The sequence below is a fragment of the Somniosus microcephalus genome, chromosome 14 (assembly GCF_052327205.1).
Source record: "Somniosus microcephalus isolate GS21.2 chromosome 14, FLI_Smic_1.0, whole genome shotgun sequence".
Classification (NCBI taxonomy): Eukaryota; Metazoa; Chordata; class Chondrichthyes; order Squaliformes; family Somniosidae; genus Somniosus; species Somniosus microcephalus.
In genome coordinates, this window is record NC_141000.1 from 101,421,159 (window position 1) to 101,442,494 (window position 21,336).

Below are 21,336 nucleotides of genomic sequence, written 5' to 3' on the forward strand. Positions count from 1 at the left end.
ATATCAGGAAGTTCTTCTTCACACAAAGAGTGACCAACATGTGGAAAGACAGCCAGATGGAATGATGAAGGCGAAGACTCTAGGATCATTTAAGAACCAACTCGACACTGAAATGGGCTTTAGGGACATTCTTGATGGGTGAATTAGGTGGGCCGAATGGCCTTTCTCAGCCATAATTATCTTGTGAGATCAACGATTGTTACTCCACTCACCCCAGAGTTACTACTTTTTGTATCGATTACAGATCACTCAGAATTCTATCTCTGAGCATTATTTTTGGAGTTTAAGTGCACCATAATACAGTTTTGGATAATGTGGTGAGGTTTTTTAGTTAATTTCAAAAGTACTTGGAGGAACCAGAGCGCTCATGGTCAAAATCCACAGTTACCAGTGGAAGTCATCTGATGGTCCTACTGATTGGCACCTTGGCAGGCCCAAGGTGTTTCAATTCTGGCAAATTAAATATTTGACACTGGTATAATTTTTATAAATAACTCATCTTCAAATGATTGACATTAGAAACTACCATACAGTATGTCAGTCAAATTTGGGTTAAGACGAGATGCCTCAGTAAAAAGTATGGAATTTTTAATTTGAAAAAAATGCACTTGCACAAGTCACTGTATTACTCAGATAATTTTACAATGTTAAATTTTTCTTGGTTAGTAGAAAATACAGCTAACATCAAATATTTTCCATAGTCAAATCATGCTGCAACACAGACTAACCTGATGTATGGTGCGTGTTGTGGTCGGATAAAGACAAACAGGCAGACACCCACGAGCTGCTCAGATGCTAAAAGAACATACTTGTAATCCCTGGAGATACTCTTCTGAATCTCAGCTGCCCATAGTTTCTGATTAGTGGTGCTGTCAAACAGTTGTAAATAATAAGAACTAATATACACAGATAATAATACTATGTTTTTAAATACTTACATTATGGAAGAGAATGTGGGAGACTGGTGACAGCTAAATGACAATAGTATAATTAAAATGCTGCTGCAACTTATGTGATCTCACGTTTCATTAGTCAACCAAGAACCTTAGAAATGTTGCATATTACTGGACAATATCTGATCTGATGGATCATATTGAAATACAACAAAATCACTGATATTTTCAAGCACTTTTCTATGTAGTAAAAGCCCAGGATATGCAACATGCTAACCTGGTTTCAGGTTCAACTGTAGGCAAATCTTGATCACACTGGTACCTATGGACTGTGCTCTAATCACTGTACTCAACGGTCAGTATGAGAGGTTGGGGCAGCAGTGCTACATTTCACTTTTGTGCCGAGTAGGAGGTTGAAAAATAAAATCCTGAATTGGTACTGGCCCCGAAACGCCAGTGTTAGCAGGGATGCAAGTTAATTGGTGCTTTACAGCTTATTTTCTACTTTGCTACTTAAACACATGACTAAAATGAACACTGCAATCTACAAACAAATTATTTCATGGATTATTAAGGTATAGCATGTTATGGAGAGATTTAAATAGCCTCTTCAGGGTTCAATTAAAATATTAGAAATTTAACAGTCTCCAAAAATTATATAGACAACATTTTTTGAAGGACCTATATTAAAAGTACTGAAATAGGATATATAAATGCAATATGAAAAATACAATGCTTTTTAATAAATTCAAATAATTTGGGGATTGTTACATTTAGAGACAAAAAAAGAAACCCAATTGTTAGTCATTTAAAATAATTCAACGCAAAAATTCATTCTACAGCAACGATGAATCGGTACGTTTCCTACTTAAAGAAGTCAACCCAAAATTATTTATTTAAAAAAGTAAAATCACTTGGTTTATCTCGGTGTGTAACCACATCACATAAAAAGGGACCCTAGTAGGTAGAGTGCACAGTCTGCATTTCACTTCATTTGAGAGAAAATTAGGACGACAAAAACTAAAAATAATGTATTACTACTTACCTTGCACTTACAATATTTCCTGCATTCAGCTCAACCATTTCCTCAAATCCAATAGCAAAAATGTCCACAGGTCTACTCCCCTTGTCTGGAATGGAAAAAATAAAAAAGTGAAAGAAAATTTGTTAGTACTTAATAAATTTGACAGGGTCAAGAGGGAGAGAAGTGGTAACGAAGGTGACCCAGGCAGTGTAAATCTTCACAAGCTTGGTAATTGCTGCAGTGCATCCTGTAGATTTATACATACAGCAGTCACAAACCATCACATGGACTTAGTCAAACCATCATTTTGTGTACTTGGGACATAGTACTGATGGGGAGCACGGGCTAATGAGTAATTGTGGGGGTTGGGGAAGTAAATATTTGGAAAGACTGGCGTTGTGAGGAGTTAAGGTATGCAGAGTGGAATGTATAGAGTTGGGTTTGGTGGATGAGTGGAGTAAAGTTACACTGAAAGTAAAAAAAGAGACAACAAGAAAGTGTAATCCAAGAAAGAGAGCGACATGGGGCAGGGCAATTCAAAAAATAAGGCAAAGACGACACCAGGGGGAACCAAAAAGACAAAAACAGGCCCTCAAAAGATAAAAAGTGAGCAACAGTCTACTGCAAACCATCTTAAACCCCTCTCCCCATCCTCCTCCACCCTCATCTGCAACAAGTACAAGGCGTTCACGGACTTCTTCGTCACCAAGATTGAGAGAATTCGTTCAGCTGCCTCTGCTGCTTCTCTCCCTTCCCCTAGCCCACCAGGCCAAACTCTGAATCATCGAAATTTACAGTACAGGAGATGGCCATTCGACCCATCGTATATGGCTTCGTGCATATCCCCGATTTTAATCACTCCACCATTGGTGGCCGTGCATTCAGCTGCCGAGACCCTAAGCTCTGGAATTCCCTCCTTAAACCTCTCTTTCTTCCTTTAAGATGCTCCTTAAAACCTACCTTCATCTGCCCAAATATCTCCTTATAGTCAAACGGCACAGGAGGCCATTTGGCCCATATAGAGTCCGTGCCGGCTCTCTGTAGAGCAATCCAGTCAGTCCCATTCCCCCGCTCTATCCCCGAAGCCCTGCAAGTTTTTTTTTGTTTTTTTAAAAAATTCGTTTATGGGATGTGAGCATCATTGGCAAGGCCAGCATTTATTGCCTATCCTTAAGTTTATTTCCCTCAAGTGCCTATCCAGTCTCCCCCTTGAAAACATTGAGGCCTAGAAATTCAGTTGGCGCCGCGCCAGGGCTTTAGCGCCGGAAAGTTAGCGCCGGTGCTAAGTCCCCCTGCGCGCGCCAAAAATTCAGTAGCGCCGCGCCCAAACGGCTGCCGGCGCTACTGAAGGGTGTTTGCGCCTGAAAATGGGCGCTACCTGCCGCATTGCGGCGCTATTCCGGCGCTGCGGCGCCCGATGCGGTGCGGCAGGCTCGGGGAGTGCAGGCCTCCTCCTTCAGTTAAGGAGGAGCTGCCTGCACCCGCCCGCTGGCCGGTAAAATCTTCACAAAAATGAGCCCGGCACCTCGGGGAAGTGCCGGGCTCGCAGCCCAGAAGCATCTGTTCCGCGGGGGGGGGGGGGGGGGGGGGGTGGAGGAGTCCGGGGAGGGAGGTGCGGGCAGGCGGCCGGCAGGAAAGCGGCCGGCCGCCGCGCGACCTTAATGCGCCGGCGCAAACTCCTGTAAGACTCGGTTGCCAGAGTCTTAGTTGCGGCTGCCACAGGCGAGGCGGCCGCAACTCAATTTCGGCGCTGGGGCCCGTCACCACGGCAACCGGGACGCTGCGCACACCGATGACGTCATCGGTGCCGGCGCAGCGCAACCGGTCTACCGCCGATGGTAGGGCCCCAGGGAATTTCTGAACCGGCTGTAAGTCCAGCGCAATGACCTCTAGCGCCGCAAAATGGGCGCAAAGCCCACTCAATTTCTAGGCCCGAGTGTCTCCACTTCCATCAGCAGCAAATTCCAGGTCCTCACCACTCGTTGCGTAGAAAAGTTTTTCCTCACATCCCCCCTGTATCTCTTGCCCAAAACCTTAAATCTGTGTCCCCTAGTCCTTGTACCATCAACTAGTGGGAACAGCCTTTCCCCATCTAGCCTATCCAAACCAGTCATAATCTTGTACACCTCTATCAAATCACCCCTCAAGCTCCATGCTCTGATGAAAACAGATCCAGCTTCACCAACTTGTCCTTGTAGCTAAGATCCCCCATCCCCAGAACCATTCTGGTAAATCCCCTCTGCACCCACTCATGGGCCTTCACATGCACCCACTCATGGGCCTTCACATCCTTCCTAAAGTGTGGTGACCAGAACTGGACGCAATACTCCTCTTGTGGCCTAACCAGCGCTTTATAAAGGTTCAACATAACTTCACTACTGTTGTACTCAATACTTCTATTTATGAAGTCCAAGATCCCATATGCTTTGTTAACCACTCTCTCAATATGTCCTGCCACCTTCAGGGACCTATGCACATTAATTCCCAGGTCCCTCTGTTCCTGCACACTCTTTAAAACTGTGCCATTAAGTGTATATTGCCTCTCCCTGTTCTGCCAAAATGCATCACCTCACACTTCTCTATTAAATTCCATCTGCCACTTGTCTGCCCATTCTGCTAGCCTTTCTACGTCCTGTTGCAGTCGATTGGTATCATCCTCACGGTTTGTCACCACCCCCCCGCAAGTTTGGTGTGTCATCGGCAAATTTAGAAATTCTACTTTGTATTCCAATATCCAGGTCATTTATATATATCAAAAAAAGCAGTGGCCCCAGCACTGACCCTTGGGGAACAGCACTGTCTACCATCCTCCAGTCTGAAAAATAGCCATTTACCACAACTCGCTGTTTTCTATCCTTAAGCCAATTCCTTATCCAAGTTGCCACCGACCCATCTATTCCATGAGCCTCAATTTTGTTAACCAGCCTTCTATGTGGTACTTTGTCAAACGCCTTCCAAAAATCCATGTAGACAACATCCATTACATTCCCTTCATCAATCCTCTGTTACTTCATCAAAACATTTATGTGGCTCGGTGTCAAATTTTGATTGATAATGCTCCGGTGAAGCCCCTTGGGTCATTTTACTATGTTAAAGGTGCTGTATAAATACAAATTGTTGTTGTTTTGGGGGGAAAAAAATAAAAACCAAAGTATGCAATGGGAAATAAATAAACACATACAGCACAATGGGAATAGTGAACAAAACGGGGGGAAAAGCAGTAAAAACCAGCACAATCTGGCCTCTGAAAATAGGGCCTTTAACTTAGAAAAATGTCCCAATTTGCTTCACATAGGTACAAGGAAAAAAAAAGTTGCTAAGCCGAGGAGGACAAATCAGGAGAGGTAAACAACTGCTTCGTAAAAGAGGTAGGTTTTAAGAAGGGTCATAAAAGGAGGTGGAGAAGTATAGGGAGGGAATTCCAGAGTGTGGTACCTAGGTGGCTAAAAGCACTGCACCAATGCTGGGATGAATGCAAAAGAGGCTGAAGTCAACAGAACAGAGAGCTGGGGGGTGGGGGGGGGGGGGGGGGTTGGACAGGGAGAGTGGGGGTAGTAGCGCTGGAGGAGGGTACAGAGATTGGGATAGGCAAGGCCAAGGAGGGATATAAAAAAAGAAATGTCCTTGGGGGGGGGGGGGGGGGTTTGGGTGACACTGGCAAGCCTGCATTTATTGCTCATCCCTCGATGCCCTGAGAGGGTGGTGGTGGCCCTTCTCATTGAAGGGGTAAAAGTACTATGACAATTAAAAGGAATAAAAATAAGAACCATACTAATTTGGCTTGTTCACAAACTTCTGCTATAATGTGCTACTAACTCAACATCACACTACATATACCACACAAACCTGTATTTGTGAACAGCTTAAGCTACCAAAAACCACATTAAATACAAGATCTTACCTTGAAAGTCCTGAACATTAGCTTTTTTTGGTGCATCCAACAACCAGTCATTAAGGGTTTGATTCTTGAAAGCAATGCTGCGAAACTGCTTTCCACCATTCACATTCCAGGTTCCAACACAGACTCTGATGCGCTTTGGTTTTGTATACTTGTGATAGTTTTCACACATCCCATGCAAGACTCGAGGGGAAGCTGGAAAGCAATGTCACACAGTTTTCCTTCAAACTAAACAAATTATTTTACATTATAGTCCAGTTCCGGGCAGCCTAACTCAGAATATGTCTCATTTATCTTTTTCAAGAAATAATAAGATCCCTTCGGAAGAGGAATGAGGAAGAGAGATGTGAAAATAAAATAAATTTAAAATGGCCATAGCGACTTATCCCAGTCAATCGTGTTGCCTTCACATGGGTTGCAATTTTAACCAGCTCTATTGAGCAGATATGGGGGTCGCTGGCTGGACGGCAGCAGGGCCCTCCTTTAAATATACAAGTCCAGCTTCAATTACCTCAGGGCCCAGTAGCAATTTTAACCCGAGACTTGCAAGGGGAAGTCATCCTCCACACCCCACATGGAATGCCTCGGGCCTCTGGGCTTCCCTTCCACTCCACCAACCTTCCCAACCCTCCCCCCACCACCCCCAACCAGTTACCGGATTGCCGGGGATTGTTCCTTTGGATGCCTGCCGGCAGTCTCCTGCTGCCCAAAACCATGTGGGAGTGTGACAGGGTCTATGCAAATGAGGCCCAGGAGTTCAAATCTCCCAGGCCTCACGCTGTGGATGGCTGGGCGGTTTGCCATCTGCCTGGGCCCCCACCTGCAGGACTCCCGCCTGGAGTTAAAATCGGCCCCCAGATGTTTTGATGCATACAGCTTTCTAAATTCTATCTAAGTACAACCTTTATTAGTATAATCCCTATACACAAGAATCTATAATTATGGTGCATTCTCCACAGGATCAGCCTATGTTATCATAATTCCGAAAGATAAATATATTTTTACATAATGAAGCCAGCCTAAAATTCTTGTATGATGACTTCTACCCTATTGGAGTTTCAAAAAATTTACAGCTTTATAAATCACCAATTAGATAGTTCAAACCATCTGATTGAAAATCCAGTGAATTTAATGTTTTCTCTTTTAAATTATTTTAGTTGTACTCATCTATGACCAGATCAGCAGCAGATTTAGTGAATTATAATTTACAAAGCACATTAAATGGATTCAGTGCACCAATTGTTCCACTATCACTGACTCCTTGAATCCAATAGTGAATTAGTATCACAATGCTGTTGCATCTAGAATTCTATGAACACAATTAAATCTGCACAGTTGGACTCGGGCTCATTTTATGGAGAAATATAACCTATTGAATTGCCCCATAATCCTACATGTTATGAAGGGAGAAGTTGCTACACTTATGGCTCTCAGTTACTCTGGTGTGCACATCAGATTAGCAGATGAGAAGTAGCCTAGAATCAGGCATTTTGCATAGAACTTCCCCTGCATTTGCCATAATGAAGTTCCTTTCCAGTGACATTATGAATTAGAAACTCTCGTCCCAATTCACTGCGCCCATTCAGGTCATGCCTCTGCCACTTGAAATCTTTGGCAAAAATTGCAGGTCTTTCCATAATTTCTTCTGAATAAATTGTGAACTATTTTGAGTAGTACTGGTACTCTCAATTATTAAGTCTGATCATTAACTCATTTATTATCCCTGCACCCATCCCAGTTCACAAAGCTACTTTTTTCCCTCCTTTCCCCAGTTCATACTTGTACTCTTCTTCGCACCCTTTCCCTAGTTCATACTGCCAATTTTCTCCTCCTCCCCCACCCACTATACACTGGCAAACCTTTGCTTCTTCCTTTCCTTCCAGTTCTCACTGGCATTCTCCTTCTGCTCCTCCTTCAGTTCACACTACCACTCCTCTCTCTATACACCACTCCCCAGTTCACACTGCTCCCACACCCCCCATAAATGCTCGTGAATCGCAAGATCAAGAATTCCTGCAGTTTGATCCCTCAGAACAGCAACAGGAAGGAGCTATCATTAGGAGTGAAGGGTGAGCGGAGCAAAATCCCCAAGATTTTTGGACTCATGGGGAATCAGGGGATATGGAGGTCAGGCGGGAAAGTGGAGTTGAGGTCGATGATCAGCCATGATCTCATTGAATGGCGGAGCAGGCTCGAGGGGCTGTATGGCCTACTCCTGCTCCTATTCTTATGTTAAGATGATTTTTGCTGGTAGAGACAACTTGTGCAGAATCTACAATGTTCTTGTGGCCCTGGCCATTGCACAAGAATTTGGTATTACATGTCGGGGTTAGAAAAGAGGGGAAGTTCTACACAAAATGTGTGCTTTCAGGCTACCTATGTGTGTGATAGATACACCATGAATTTCACTCCCTTTACTGTAGCAGACTGACAAAGCAGCAGAATACATGTTCTCTTTAAGCTACTGCAGCCTTTGCCTGAATGTAAACCAAGTAGAAACTAGTTTTGAAGGCAAAGTGCCCAAATTTTCTCAGGAGAAATTTGATAAGTCCAATAAGCTATCACCGGTATTAATTGCCAAAAAATATCAAATTAACATCTTCACTACAATTTTCTAAGATACAATTTTTGTGCTTGACTTTGCAGCTATTTAAAAAAAAGTTTACATTTATTACCGCATAAATTTTTTGGCAGTATTTGAGTGAGCCCTGCATTGTAATGCAAATTTAATGCATTTAAATATAAATGAATGACGTTTAATCCCCAACAGAAAGAACATTTATTGTAATACATCAGATATACCGACTGTTATGCTATAAACAAATTTTCAATTTTTTCTCACCCATTTTGAAAAACAAACAGGGTCATCTTAAAACTAATGAATCATGTATACAGAATGATAAATACTTAAATAAAGATTTGGTTCCTTTGAAAATGATTAGGGATTAATAAAAGGTGGCAATTTTTTTTAAAAAGTGGCAGATTTTGCTGTTATTTAAGAAGGTTTTAGGCAAAGCACTATACCTGATTGAAGTGTCAATTCTGGAACTGCAACCGCAGCAAGAGAAGAAGAAAAAGCATTAAACACATTTAAGCACAGGAAGCTCTTATTGTGCAATACACAACAATTATGCTAGAAAAATGCAATTTGAACACATGGTGCAACTTATTTCCTCCTCATATTAATCTGTACATATTTATTATGTAACATTAATTATTGTAAAATCACTTATTAAAATATTGTTCTCTCTTAACTCCACAGAGAGCAAAGTTTTCAGATCGTCTTGGATCATATTACAAATGGTTTTATTTTAGTAAACTTTTGCAGTGTTAAAATTAGGAAAGAGTTTCAGCATGGTCTTTGAATACCAATTGTAATCCCTCAGTCCACTGTGGTTGCCAGTGGAAGCAGGACTCAGGAGGACAGAGTGTCTGCTTATGAAATGATGATCTGCAAGGTTTTCACAGATATAAGTTGCACCAATATATACAGGAAACTCTCTTTTAACCGGCGCCTAAATAACCGGAAATCTCCGTTAACCGGCAAAATGCAGGAGTAGGTTCAGGTAAGTTTTACTTCATATTAGTGGCAGTTCCTGAATCTGTGGCTGTGTAACTGAGGTTCGTGCACTTGTTGCTAAGCAACAGGGCCACTTGGTCTGTGGCCGGAGTTCCTGCACATGTTGCTAAACAACAGGGAAGCCTGGATTTGTTGCTGTGTACGGAGCTCTCGTACCTTTTAAACTATACCTCTCTGTAATCCGGACTTTTTGATAAACCGGCACCACGCCGGTCCCGTTGGTGCCGGATAATAAAGAATTTCCTGTATTCTGATTCCAATACAAATGACAGAACAAGATTAAAGGGAATAGGAAAAGACAACAGGAACAGGACACAAAAGTATTTAAGGAACAGTTCAAGCTGACTTAAGATTCAGGGTAAAGTTAGAAACAAAATATTTAAAAAATAATTTCCCTATTTTCCAGTAAGCTGTGCACTGAAAAACAAGTCCAATTTCTTGCTAAATCCTTATCAAAAAGCAAACTTATAGAACATTAACCCGAATTTCCACCTGGCACAAATTAAAGGGATGAAATGACTAATCAGAGGCGTGAAGGGCAATTTTTAGTCCCTGATGGAACTTTATCCTCAAACTTCAGTAAAAGATCCAAAAAGACAAGTGAATTTTTCCTTCTAATTTTCTCACCAACATTCTCTGCTCCCTCCTTTCCTGAAGATGTTGACTTTGACTTTAGCTAGGACATCTGCAGATGCTGGGCAACCTCCAGTAACTCACCCAAGTGGCCATTATTCATTTGCGAGCCTCAATAGTAAGTTGGAGCAGACTTTGAATGAAGGGAAAAATCACAGCTGACCACAATACTTTTGCACCTGATGTTCACACAACCAGCAGGAATTGCTGCATAGCAATAGGGAACAGAAGTCCTGGCTGACCTGCCCTACTGAACTGCGCTGCGTACGAAGTAGGATTTCTTTCTTGCAATTTGTGTGATCAGGAATTCTCACCAAACGTATGCAGCATTGACCAGGATGATTCAACAGTTGGATTGGTACTGCTGTTTTGTAAGCATGTCAATAAAACACTTTTTTTTAAAAATTAAGATCACTAAAGTTGATGAGGTTTTCTGTTGCAATTGTTAACAGCTATTTCTTGTTGCAGTCTGAACTGATCCTTCAATATGTATGGTAGACAACCATGAATGATCAAAAGTAAAAATAAAATCCTCATACATGGAAATCTAACAGTGCAAGTGAAATACTCAAGCCCCAGTATTAGCAATTCCATTTCTATAAAACAGTGAGCAACTATAGTTTCGTCCTACCTACTACATCTAGGGAGCGTGCAAGACAAAAGAATGTGCATTTATATACTGTAGTGCCTCATCATATCTTCAGGACATACTAAAGTGCTTCACAGGCAAGGATTACTTTTTATGCAATGCAGTCGCTGTGGCTATATAGGCAAACACTGATTAATTTGAACCTAACAAGTCCGCGCAAACAGGAAATTAATGAATGACGTCTTGGGATCTTTTAAATCCACTTGAGCAGACAGTCGGTGCCTCAGATTAACAGATCATCCCAAAGACAGCACTTCCACCAACACAGCCTCCCCCAGCATTGCATGAAGCGTCACCCCAGATTGTGCGCTCAAGTCCATAGTGGGGCTAGAACCTTGTGACTCGGAGATATCAATTGAGCCAAGCTGACACCGAATTACAAGTGGAACCTTGTAAAGTAACTAAAAGTTAAAAACTTTAAAACATTACTGGCCATTAAATGGTACTTCCTGGTAGCCATTCCTCCCTTTTTAAAAGGGAAACAATGTAGCTAGTTTCCACCATCCAGATCTTCAGCATACAAATGCTAAGCCTTTAAAGATTCAGCAACAATTTTCCATATCAAAATGGAGAAGATTAAACTTCTTGCAAATGCATTTCTGTAATTGTATTTTGAAGTTCTGCATTACAAATCTCCAGAAATCTTGTGGACATTAGACAGAAAGTTCAAATGCACATTCAATATTTAGAAGACACATTTGGATTTTGTTTCCTCCTGAAAATAGAACTTATGGGAGTAGAAGTGCCAGGCAATGACTATCTCCAAGAGAGTCGAACCACCGACCTGACATTCAACGGCATTACCATCGCCGAATCCTCCACCATAAACATCCTGGGGATCACCATTGACCAGAAACTTAACTGGACCAGCCACATAAATAAATACTGTGGCAACAAGAGCAGGTCAGAGGCTAGGTATTCTGCGGCGAGTGTCTCACACCTCATTACTCCCCAAAGCCTTTCCACCATCTACAAAGCACAAGTCAGGAGTGTGATGGAATACTCTCCACTTGCCTGGATGAGTGCTGCTCCAACAACACTCAAGAAGCTCGACACCATCCAGGACAAAGCAGCCCGCTTGATCGGCACCCCATCCACCACCTTAAATATTCACTCCCTCCACCACTGGCGCACCGTGTACCATTCTACAAGATGCACGGCAGCAACTCGCCAAGGCTTCTTCGACAGCACCTTCCAAACCCACGAACTCTACCACCTAGAAGGACAAGGGCAGCAGGCGCAAGGCAACACCATCACCTGCAAGTTACCCTCCAAGTCGCACACCATCCCGACTTAGAAGTATATCGGCGATCGTTCATTGTTGTTGGGTCAAAATCCCAGAACCCCCTCCCTAACAGCACTGTGGGAGCACCTTCATCACACGGACTGCAGTGATTCAAGGCAGCGGCTCACCACCACCTTCTCAAGGGCAATTAGGGATGGGCAATAAATGCTGGCCTTGTCAGCAATGCCCACATCCCAGGAATGAATAAAAAATATATGGAAACTTGTACTAATGCTCAGTTGCCCACTGCAAGTCTATTTTTTTTAAATTTCTTAAAGGGATTTAACCCCCACACACATTGGATTTTATAGCACATAAGAAAATCATTTGCCCCATCACTGTTTGAAAGAGTCAGCAATTTAGTCACATTCTGATGTGTTTCCTTTCTAAATTTTTCTTTTTCAAATAGTTATCCACTTACGCTTTAAAAGCTATAATGGATTCTACTCCTAGCACTATTTCTGGTAGGGCATTCCACGCCCTAACAACCGTCTGCGTAAAAAAAATCTTATTTATGCCCTGACTAGTAGAAATATTTTTCGGTTTACCTCAAACTCTCAATTTTGAACACTTATCAGATCTCCTCTTAATCTTTTCTACTTCAATGGAGAGACCCAGACTCAGACACAAGAAAGTCAATCACTTCACAAGGGCCTCTATCTTTAGGAAAAGCTGGGTGGGAGGTTAGCATGTGGTTAAATTCTCCATTCCAAGAAAGGGATGATCATATCGATGGTAGGAATTGTACCATTTTTGCTTATTCATTCCGCTTCTACATCCAAATATGAGCATACTAAAATAGTGTCAAAATTGGCAGTGGGACCCCAAGGATGTGCGTGATCCATCTGGCTTGGAGTATGGCTGTGCCAAAATACTTGGCTTTATCTCATGGCTCAAGGTGACAATATCGTGTGGAAGCAAGCCACATGCTCCTGTAACTTGGCTCACAGAAAGCCTCAAGAGGAACTCTGTACATTGCTCTAGAAAAAGGCTGCTGCACAAATAAAGAGGGTCCTTACTTTGCCTGGTGGCCCTGCACTACCAGAAAGCAGTACAAGATCAATTTATTAATCTCGGTTTGGCAATTTGCATTTCTTACAGAAAACTATGGAAAACCAAACAACTGGGCAATGGAGTAAATGTTTTGGTTAATTACATAAATATCTAAAGCTCTGTGCAAATCAAGTGATACTGTTTGTCAATGAAGAAATGAGGAAATGTGAAGTACAACTTTCCTGATTGTTTGGTTGGTGAAGGTAGTATTAAACTGCCAGAGTTGCAATGCGGATTATGCCTACTAAGGGGCACAATGGACATGATCTTCACCGCGCATCAACTACAAGAGAAATGTAGGAAACAGCACCAACTGCTGTACATAGCTTCTTTGACCTCACAAAGGCCTTCGACACTGTCAACCGTGAGGGATTATGCAGTGTCCTCCTCAAATTCGGCTGCCCTCAAAAGTTTGTCACCATCCTCCGCCTGCTTCATGACGACATGCAAGCCGTGATCCTGACCAATGGATCCACCACAGACCCAATTCACGTACAGACCGGGGTCAAGCAAGGCTGTGTCGTCGCACCAATGCTCTTCTCGATCTTCCTTGCTGCAATGCTCCATCTCATCCTCAGTAAGCTCCCTGCTAGAGTGGAGCTAATTTACAGAACAAACGGGAAACTGTTCAACCTCCGTCGCCTCCAGTCCAGATCCAAGGTCGTCCCATCCTCTGTCATCGAATTACAGTATGCAGATGACGCTTGCGTCTGCGCACACTCGGAGGTCGAACTCCAAACCATCGTCAGCACCTTCACCAAAGCATACGAGCGTATGGGCCTTACACTAAACATCCGTAAGACAAAAGTCCTCTACCAACCTGACCCCGCCACACAGTACTGCTCCCCGATTATCAAAATCCACGACGAGGCCGTGGACCACTTTCCATACCTCGGGAGCCTACCGTCAACAAAGGCAGATGTCGATGACAAAGTCCAACACTGCCTTCAGTGTGCCAGTGCAGCCTTTGGTCGCCTGAGGAAGAGTGTTTGAAGACCAGAGCCTCAAACCCAGCACCAAGCTCATGGTCTACAGAACAGTAGTGATACTCGCCCTCCTGTATGTTTCAGAGAGATGGACCATGTACAGCAGGCGACTCAAAGCACAGGAGAGGTACCACCAACACTGCCTCCACAAGATCCTGCTAATCCATTGGCAGGATAGGCGCACCAATGTCAGTGTTCTCGCTCAGGCCAACATCGGAGCTTTGACCACGCTCGATCAGCTCCGATGGACGGGCCACATTGTCCGTATGCCCGATACAAGACTCCCAAAGCAAGCGCTCTACTCGGAGCTCCAACGCGGCAAGAGAGCCCCAGGTGGGCAGAGGAAACGCTTCAAGGACACCCACAAAGCCTCCTTGAAAAAGTGCAACATCCCCACCGACACCTGGGAATTCCTGGCCCAAGACCACACAAAGTGGAGGAGTAGTATCCAGGAAGGTGCTGAACACCAAGTCTCTTCGCCGGGAGCAAGCGGAAGCCATGCGGAAGGAGCTCACGTCAACCCAAGCACCCCACCCACCCGCTCCTTCAACCACCGTCTGCCCCACCAGAGACTGTAGGTCCTGCATTGGACTCATCAGTCACCCGAGAACTCATTTCTAGTGTGGAAGCAAGTCATCCTTGGTTCCGAGGGACTGCCTAAGAGAAGAGAAACTGATGTATACAAAAATTCGCACCATGGTTAAATAACCTGTGAACATTCACTGCCTACATTCACATGCAGACTGGCCACTGTACCAGATGGCAATCAGTACCTATGAAACCATTTTCCAGCACAAGTTAGCACTTTTCTATAGCTCCAGCATGCAGCATCTTTTGCACCTTGCGGACCAGCTTCTCACTGCACACTTTCCAATTGCCCAATAAAATCTCCTACTCATAAATTGGACGAACATGGCTTCTGACGAGATGTGATCCCAATACCCAAAACGGCTAGGAGTTCTGCCAGTACTGTAGGTGGTAGTGATCTAGAGTCACTGCTGGCTGGTAGAGGCAGCAGCTAGGGTAAAAGGCTTCTTTCTGGCCCCTTCTTCTTACATGTTTAGTTTTTGGGAATTTGGTAAAACCTTTTGCCCAAAAAGCTCGGTTTGCTAAGCACATCTCTTGTGAAGTAACCAGAGGATCTGTCCTGATTTAGATCATAATACCTACTTTATATTTTTTTTTTATAGCAATTTGTAGCGATATCTTTTTTTTTTTTTAAATTGGCTTCCTTTAGTTTTCTACCCTCAATGTCTACCCAGATTGTCAGTACATTATGGTCACCAACCAATGTTCCCTTACTTCTAACTTTGCCTAATGTTCCCTCATTAAAACTAAATCCAATATTGCATTACTCCTTGTGGATTCGTTAACGACCCGTTTAAGAAACGAGTCTCTCTCAATTTCAATGAATTCCTGCTCGCACGAAGAGTGTCCCCATTGTGCACTGATTGAACCCCTGGCAGGATTGCGACTGATGATTTGGGACTGATCTGTCTTATCGTCTCCCAGAAAATTGCATTAGACTCGCTGATTATTTGGTGACCTGTAGCATACTCCTATTACTAACTTTTTCCCTCTACTGTCCTTTAATTCTATGCAGAGACTCAGTACCACTTCCAGCAACCAACTCCATTGTAACTAGTCCCCATCTAACAAATAATGCCACCATACCTCCTCCCAGTCCTTCCTAAAACACACAAAACCCTGCGTTAACTCCCCAATCATCAATTAATTTCAACAAGGTTTCAGTCACTCCTACATCCTCTGTATCCTCCCTGTTTATCAGCTCTTCTAGCTCACCCATTTTATTACTTATAGACACCTTGCATTCATGCAAGCACAATTCAGGTCATCCTTTAATACCCCTACTCCTTTTATCCTAAAAAGTCTTAAACAAAAGTCTGTTCTGCTTACCCCTCCCCCTGCCACACTTGCTTAAATCTACCCCACTGCCTTATTTACCATTTCTGCAAGCACACTGGTACCCCTCCAGTGCAGGTGAAGTCCGTCCCTCCTCAACAGCTTCCCCCATCCCAGAACTGGTCCCAATGTCCTAGGAATCTGAAACGCTGCCTCCTGCACCATCTCTCGTTACGTATTAATGGATCTGATCTATACTTGCCTGATCTGCCCAGCGGGTGGCAACGATAGTAATCCCGAGATTGCCACTCGAGATTTTGCTCTTCAGCCTTGACCCTAACTCCTCGTACTGCCGCTGCAAGATCTCAATACTACTCTTTCCTACATGCACCATAACTTGGAGAGTGCTGCACTGTCTGAGATGCCATCTTTCAGGATAAGAAGTTAAAACGAGGCCCCGTCTGCCCTCTCAGGTTGACATAAAATATCTCATGGCGCTATTTGAAGAGCAGGGAGTTCTCCTGGTGTTGTGGCCAACATTTATTCCCTCAGACAACAGCTAAAATTGATCAGCTGATCATTTATTTCAAAGTTGTTTGCCGTGAGCAAATTGGCTGCCACGTTTCCTGCATTACAATAGTGGCTACACATCAAAAGGTACTTCATTGCCTCTATAGCGCCTTAGTACGTCTTGAGCACGTGAAAGGTGTTATATAAATGCAAGTTCTTAATAAAAACATGGTAAGTGTGTGGAGCAGATTATCGACACAAGGTGGTGGAACAGAGTATCTTAAAAAAGGAGGAACTAGACAAGTTCTTGTGAACAAATGGGATTCACAGTTATTAGTAATGCACCATGGAAATACTGTGGCAAAGTGGGCTAGATGGAGCATAGCTCTACCCAAAAAAATCTGACCTGTTGACAGATCTGCCAATGCAAGAAGTGATTCAAAGTGGACCAGAAATGGTTAATTATGTAGGTTATCTTTCATTATGCCAGCTTGGGGAGAGAGAGATATATAAGCAGACTAGCACCCCATGTTCTTCAGTTTTTTTCTATTTTGGTGTGCCACTATTTGGGACGTTAACAAATAAGGGACTTTGAGAGAGTTCATCTCTTGCATAAAAGGCTTTCATCAGGGACACAAAGTTAATGAAAAGAGCGCCACGGCTTAGAGCTTTAATTGTTTTGGAACAGATGATATAAAGTACTGTAATCTAGCAAATCTGTTGATTTACTCTAGTTCTGTATCATTTTACTTCTAAATTAGCACAAATTTGTAATTTTTAGTCTGTCAGTCAGTGAGTTAATGAACTGTACATAATATTGGGTGCTATATCCAGTCCATACCCAATGTTAAAAGGCTTCCTTGTTTGTCCAAAGGCTCATACCTTGACCAAGATAGGTTTTGTTTGGGCTTTAAAATTGGTCAGTCCTCAAAGTCATGCTATCCGTTTAGTATAGATTTTTCCCAACAATCTTAGTGACTGTCTACACTGGTGCTGTATTGCTCAAGGTGCCATCCTTTGGCCGAGACGTTAAACTGAGATCCTATCTGCCCATTCCAGTGGTTCAGATGGTCATTAATGATTCCATGGGACTACTCAAAAGGTGAATAGGAAGTTCTCCTGATGGACATTCTTCCCTCAATACCACCAAAAACAGACCAACTGGTCATTCACTGTATTGTTTACACACAATACAATTCCCATCACACTTATGTAAATGTGGAGTGCTTGGAGATGGTTCTGAAAGGCATAGTAAGGGACTATATAAATGCAAGCCTTTCTTTTCTTACTCATACTTAGAAGAATAGCCACTTGGACTAGGTACTAGAATAAAAAGCAGAGGCATGGTAGTGCAACTTAGATCAGGAGCTTGACATTTTCCATTTGAAGACAGGAAAAAATATTTGAGCAAAAATCATTTAGGCCCTTCTTGTGCATTGTCTTGTTAAAGGCTTTGGTGCAGGATTATTCATCCCCATGATCCGAGCATGCACAGGAGGGGAAGTAAAATGAATGGCTTATGGAACGAGGAAAGGCACATTTTCTATTCTGTGGAAATTTTGTAGAACTATAGTAAATGGATAAAGGCAATTAAATCATCAAATTCTGGAAATTTGAGACTTATTCTCAGTCATCCATGCCCTTTATCAGTAAAAACACTCCCACCAGAATGATTGGATAATCTTTTCCAAATTGTGGTCAAGACGAGTCTTCTCCGACAGGAAAACTTCCAGCTTATTTTCATCTCCCTGCCAAAGTTCCACATGACACTCATCTAGAAGCTCAGTCAAAAGCTAATGCAGTCACAATCCCTTGCAGAAACAAGTAATCAGGGGCATCTCTACACAAACTACATTTTAAATTCTGTTTCTTGTATTTAAATAAATGCAAGTCTTAAAGTCAAAACATAATTTTCAGAACACACAAAAATTGTGAACCAAAAGCTGCTTTGAAGGTTTAAACCGACTTTCAAGTTTAACAGCAGTTTTAGTTATTCATCAGTTGACAAGTCTACTGCCATACAAGGCATATGAGCAAACTGACTGAAATGATTTGATATTGACTATACCATTTATAGAAGCAACCATTATCTTACCATGTAAAGTGCTTGTCGTTAGGAGAGCTCGAGCTTTATCTGCCAAGTCACTGTTCAAGGTATTACCAAGTAGTAAGATGTCAATAGCCTCCTGCTTGGAGCTGTCAAAGAAATTATTCTGAATGGTTCTCGTCACAGAGCGAGCTCCATCCTTAAGCTTTCCGCCCTAGAGAAAAAAGGCAGTTACATTACGGTGAAGAACGAAATACATTATTTAACTCCACAGCTTCATTAATACACCCAGTATTGACATTATCACAATATTCTCTGTACTGCAGAGGAGTTCACTGCATGAAGCACTTTGAGATATTTAGATGCGAAAATGCGTTATACAAATACAAGTTAAAATAAGTCAATTTTCTATGAAACTTTTAGTATATTTAACTCACCATTAGGACAACACCCAGAGAAAGCAATAATCAGGGAAAGAAAAGTAGATCAAGGTTACTGAATAACCTACATAGTTATGTCTTTTGTTACTCAGTGCAGTTAAAAACAACCATCAATTACTAGGGTAGCATCTTGCACCTAAAATGAAGACAAAGCTCAACGTTCTACTTTAAGAGAAATCTTAACAATAATGTACAGTTCTGTACACTGCATTAATTTTGGAAGCCCTTGCTGGAGGGCGAGGCTACGATATCACAGAAATTCAACTCAACAATGGCATAAGAATATAAGAAATAGGAGCAAGAGTAGGCCCTCGAGCCTGCTCTGCCATTCAATAAGATCATGGCAGATCTGATCTTGGCCTCAACTCCACTTTTCTGCCTGTTCCCCACAACCTTCGACTCCCCTGTAGTTCAAATATCTGTGTATCTCCGCCTTGAATATATTCAATGACTCCACCCCCACAGCTCTCTGGGGTAGAGCATTCCAAAGGGCTACCCCTTATTCTGAAACTATGCCCCCTAGTTCTAGATTCCTCCACGAGGGGAAACATCCTCTCAGCATCTACCCTGTCAAGCCCCCTCAGAATCTTATATGTTTCAATAAGATCCCCTCTCATTCTTCTAAACTCCAATGAGTATAGGTCCAACCTGCTCAATCTTTCCTCATAAGACAACCCCTTCATCCCAGGAATCAACCTAGTGAACCTTCTCTGAACTGCCTCCAATGCAAGTATATCCCTCCTTAAATAAGGAGACCAAAACTGTACGCAGTACTCCAGGTGTGGTCTCACCAACGCCCTGTATAGTTGGAGCAAGACTTTTATACTCCATCCCCCTTCCATAAAGGCCAACATTCAATTTGCCTTCCTAATTACTAGCTGTACCTGCAAGGTACATATAGGTAAAGAGCTATATGCAGAATAACTGCAAAAATCTACTGTATAAATCAATACTTGCACTATTTCATCAGATTTTCCAGCAACATATGCAACAAATGATGCTGTACCTTAGCTTTTCCTTCCAGTGCTCCAGTTCCAGCATAAATTTTACTAATCGAATCACCACACATTGACCACATGGAACGGAAGACTTCTTGAAACCTTGTGACCATCTGCTGCTTCTCCGCTAGTCCCAGAATGTCTAGCTGCTTGTAAACCATCTGTTGGGGTGGGGGAAATATAGGAGGGCATAACCAATCAAAATTCAGTTAAGGGTTGAACTATACATTACCAGTTTAGAACTTAGCACTGAACACCAGAATGTTTTATTATAATAAGCTATCTTAGCTATCCTAAGCAGTCATCCAAGATAAGGGAATAATTTGGTTGTAACACAATCCCAAGGTTTAAATGTTTACTTCCTCCTCACTCACGTTTACAGCATACCATAAAATACTACATTTTACGACAGCAAGATTTATATGAATAACCCACAGTGTAAGACTTTATAATTTATTAATGCTTTTAACTGTTATTGTGAACAAGAAAGTGCTTTGCATTTCCAGGCTGATAAATTCACAAAGTGCCTGGTCATGTATAAATTGTGCAAGGGTCTGACAATGACACTTACTGCAGGATTATGGATTCTGTACCATCAATAACAAATTCAAACATGAAAATAGTAAACTTTGCTAAATAATAAAGTTCAAACTTCCCTTTTGCAGACATTTTAGCAACTTAGTACATCTAGCAGTGAAAGAATACAAGACCATCAAAACTTTCTCATACAGATTCTACATAGCAGCTAAACTGTTTCTGTTGTGTCAACACAGGATTTGAAATGGGGTCTTAGAAACATAGAAAAATAAGAGCAGGAGTAGGCCATTCACCCCTTCGAGCCTGCTCCACCATTCAATATCATGGCTGATCCTCTATCTCAATACCATATTCCCGCTCTCTCCCCATACCCCTTGATGCCTTTTGTGTCTAGAAATCTATCTATCTCCTTCTTAAATACATTCAGTGACTTGGCCATCACAGCCGTCTGTGGTAGAGACTTCCACAGGTTCACCATCCTCCGAGTGAAGAAATTTCTCCTCATCTCAGTCCTAAATGTCCTACCCCGTATCCTGAGACTGTGATTCCTCGTTCTAGAGCCCCCCCAGCCAGGGGAAACATCCTCCCTGCATCCATGGTGTGGAGATGCCGGTGTTGGACTGGGGTGGACAAATGTAAGAAGTCACACAACACCAGGTTATAGTCCAACAGTTTTATTTGAAATCACAAGCTTTCGGAGCGCTGCTCCGTCAGGTGAAGTGGAGAGATGCCCGAGAGTCGGGCGGGCCCTCCGCGGACACGAACGGAGCGGATTGAGCCGCGCGGGGTGGCGGTTTGAGCCGGAGCAATGTGTCTAGTCTGTCTGGTCCTGCCAGAATTTTATACGTTTCAATGAGATCCCCTCTCATTTTTCTAAACTCTAGTGAATACAGGCCTAGTCAACCCAATCTCTCCTCATACGACAGTTCTGCCATCCCAT

General features: G+C 42.7%; 1 protein-coding gene across 9 annotated transcripts in view; it reads right to left on the reverse strand.

Moving 5' to 3' along the window:
* Positions 1-21,336, reverse strand: part of synj1 (synaptojanin 1) — a 105,784-nt gene that overhangs the window by 52,171 nt on the left and 32,277 nt on the right. For 4 of the 9 annotated variants that reach the window (XM_086007064.1, XM_086007060.1, XM_086007066.1 and 1 more), the window contains exons 11-16: positions 19,868-20,020; positions 18,470-18,635; positions 8,840-8,863; positions 5,819-6,010; positions 1,939-2,023; positions 729-869 (exon numbers count right to left, since the gene is read on the reverse strand). In XM_086007064.1, the coding sequence (XP_085863190.1) occupies positions 729-869; positions 1,939-2,023; positions 5,819-6,010; positions 8,840-8,863; positions 18,470-18,635; positions 19,868-20,020 (761 nt within the window). The remainder of the gene's footprint in view (positions 1-728; positions 870-1,938; positions 2,024-5,818; positions 6,011-8,839; positions 8,864-18,469; positions 18,636-19,867; positions 20,021-21,336) is intronic. The other 5 variants (XM_086007061.1, XM_086007067.1, XM_086007068.1 and 2 more) reach the window with 3 other exon arrangements.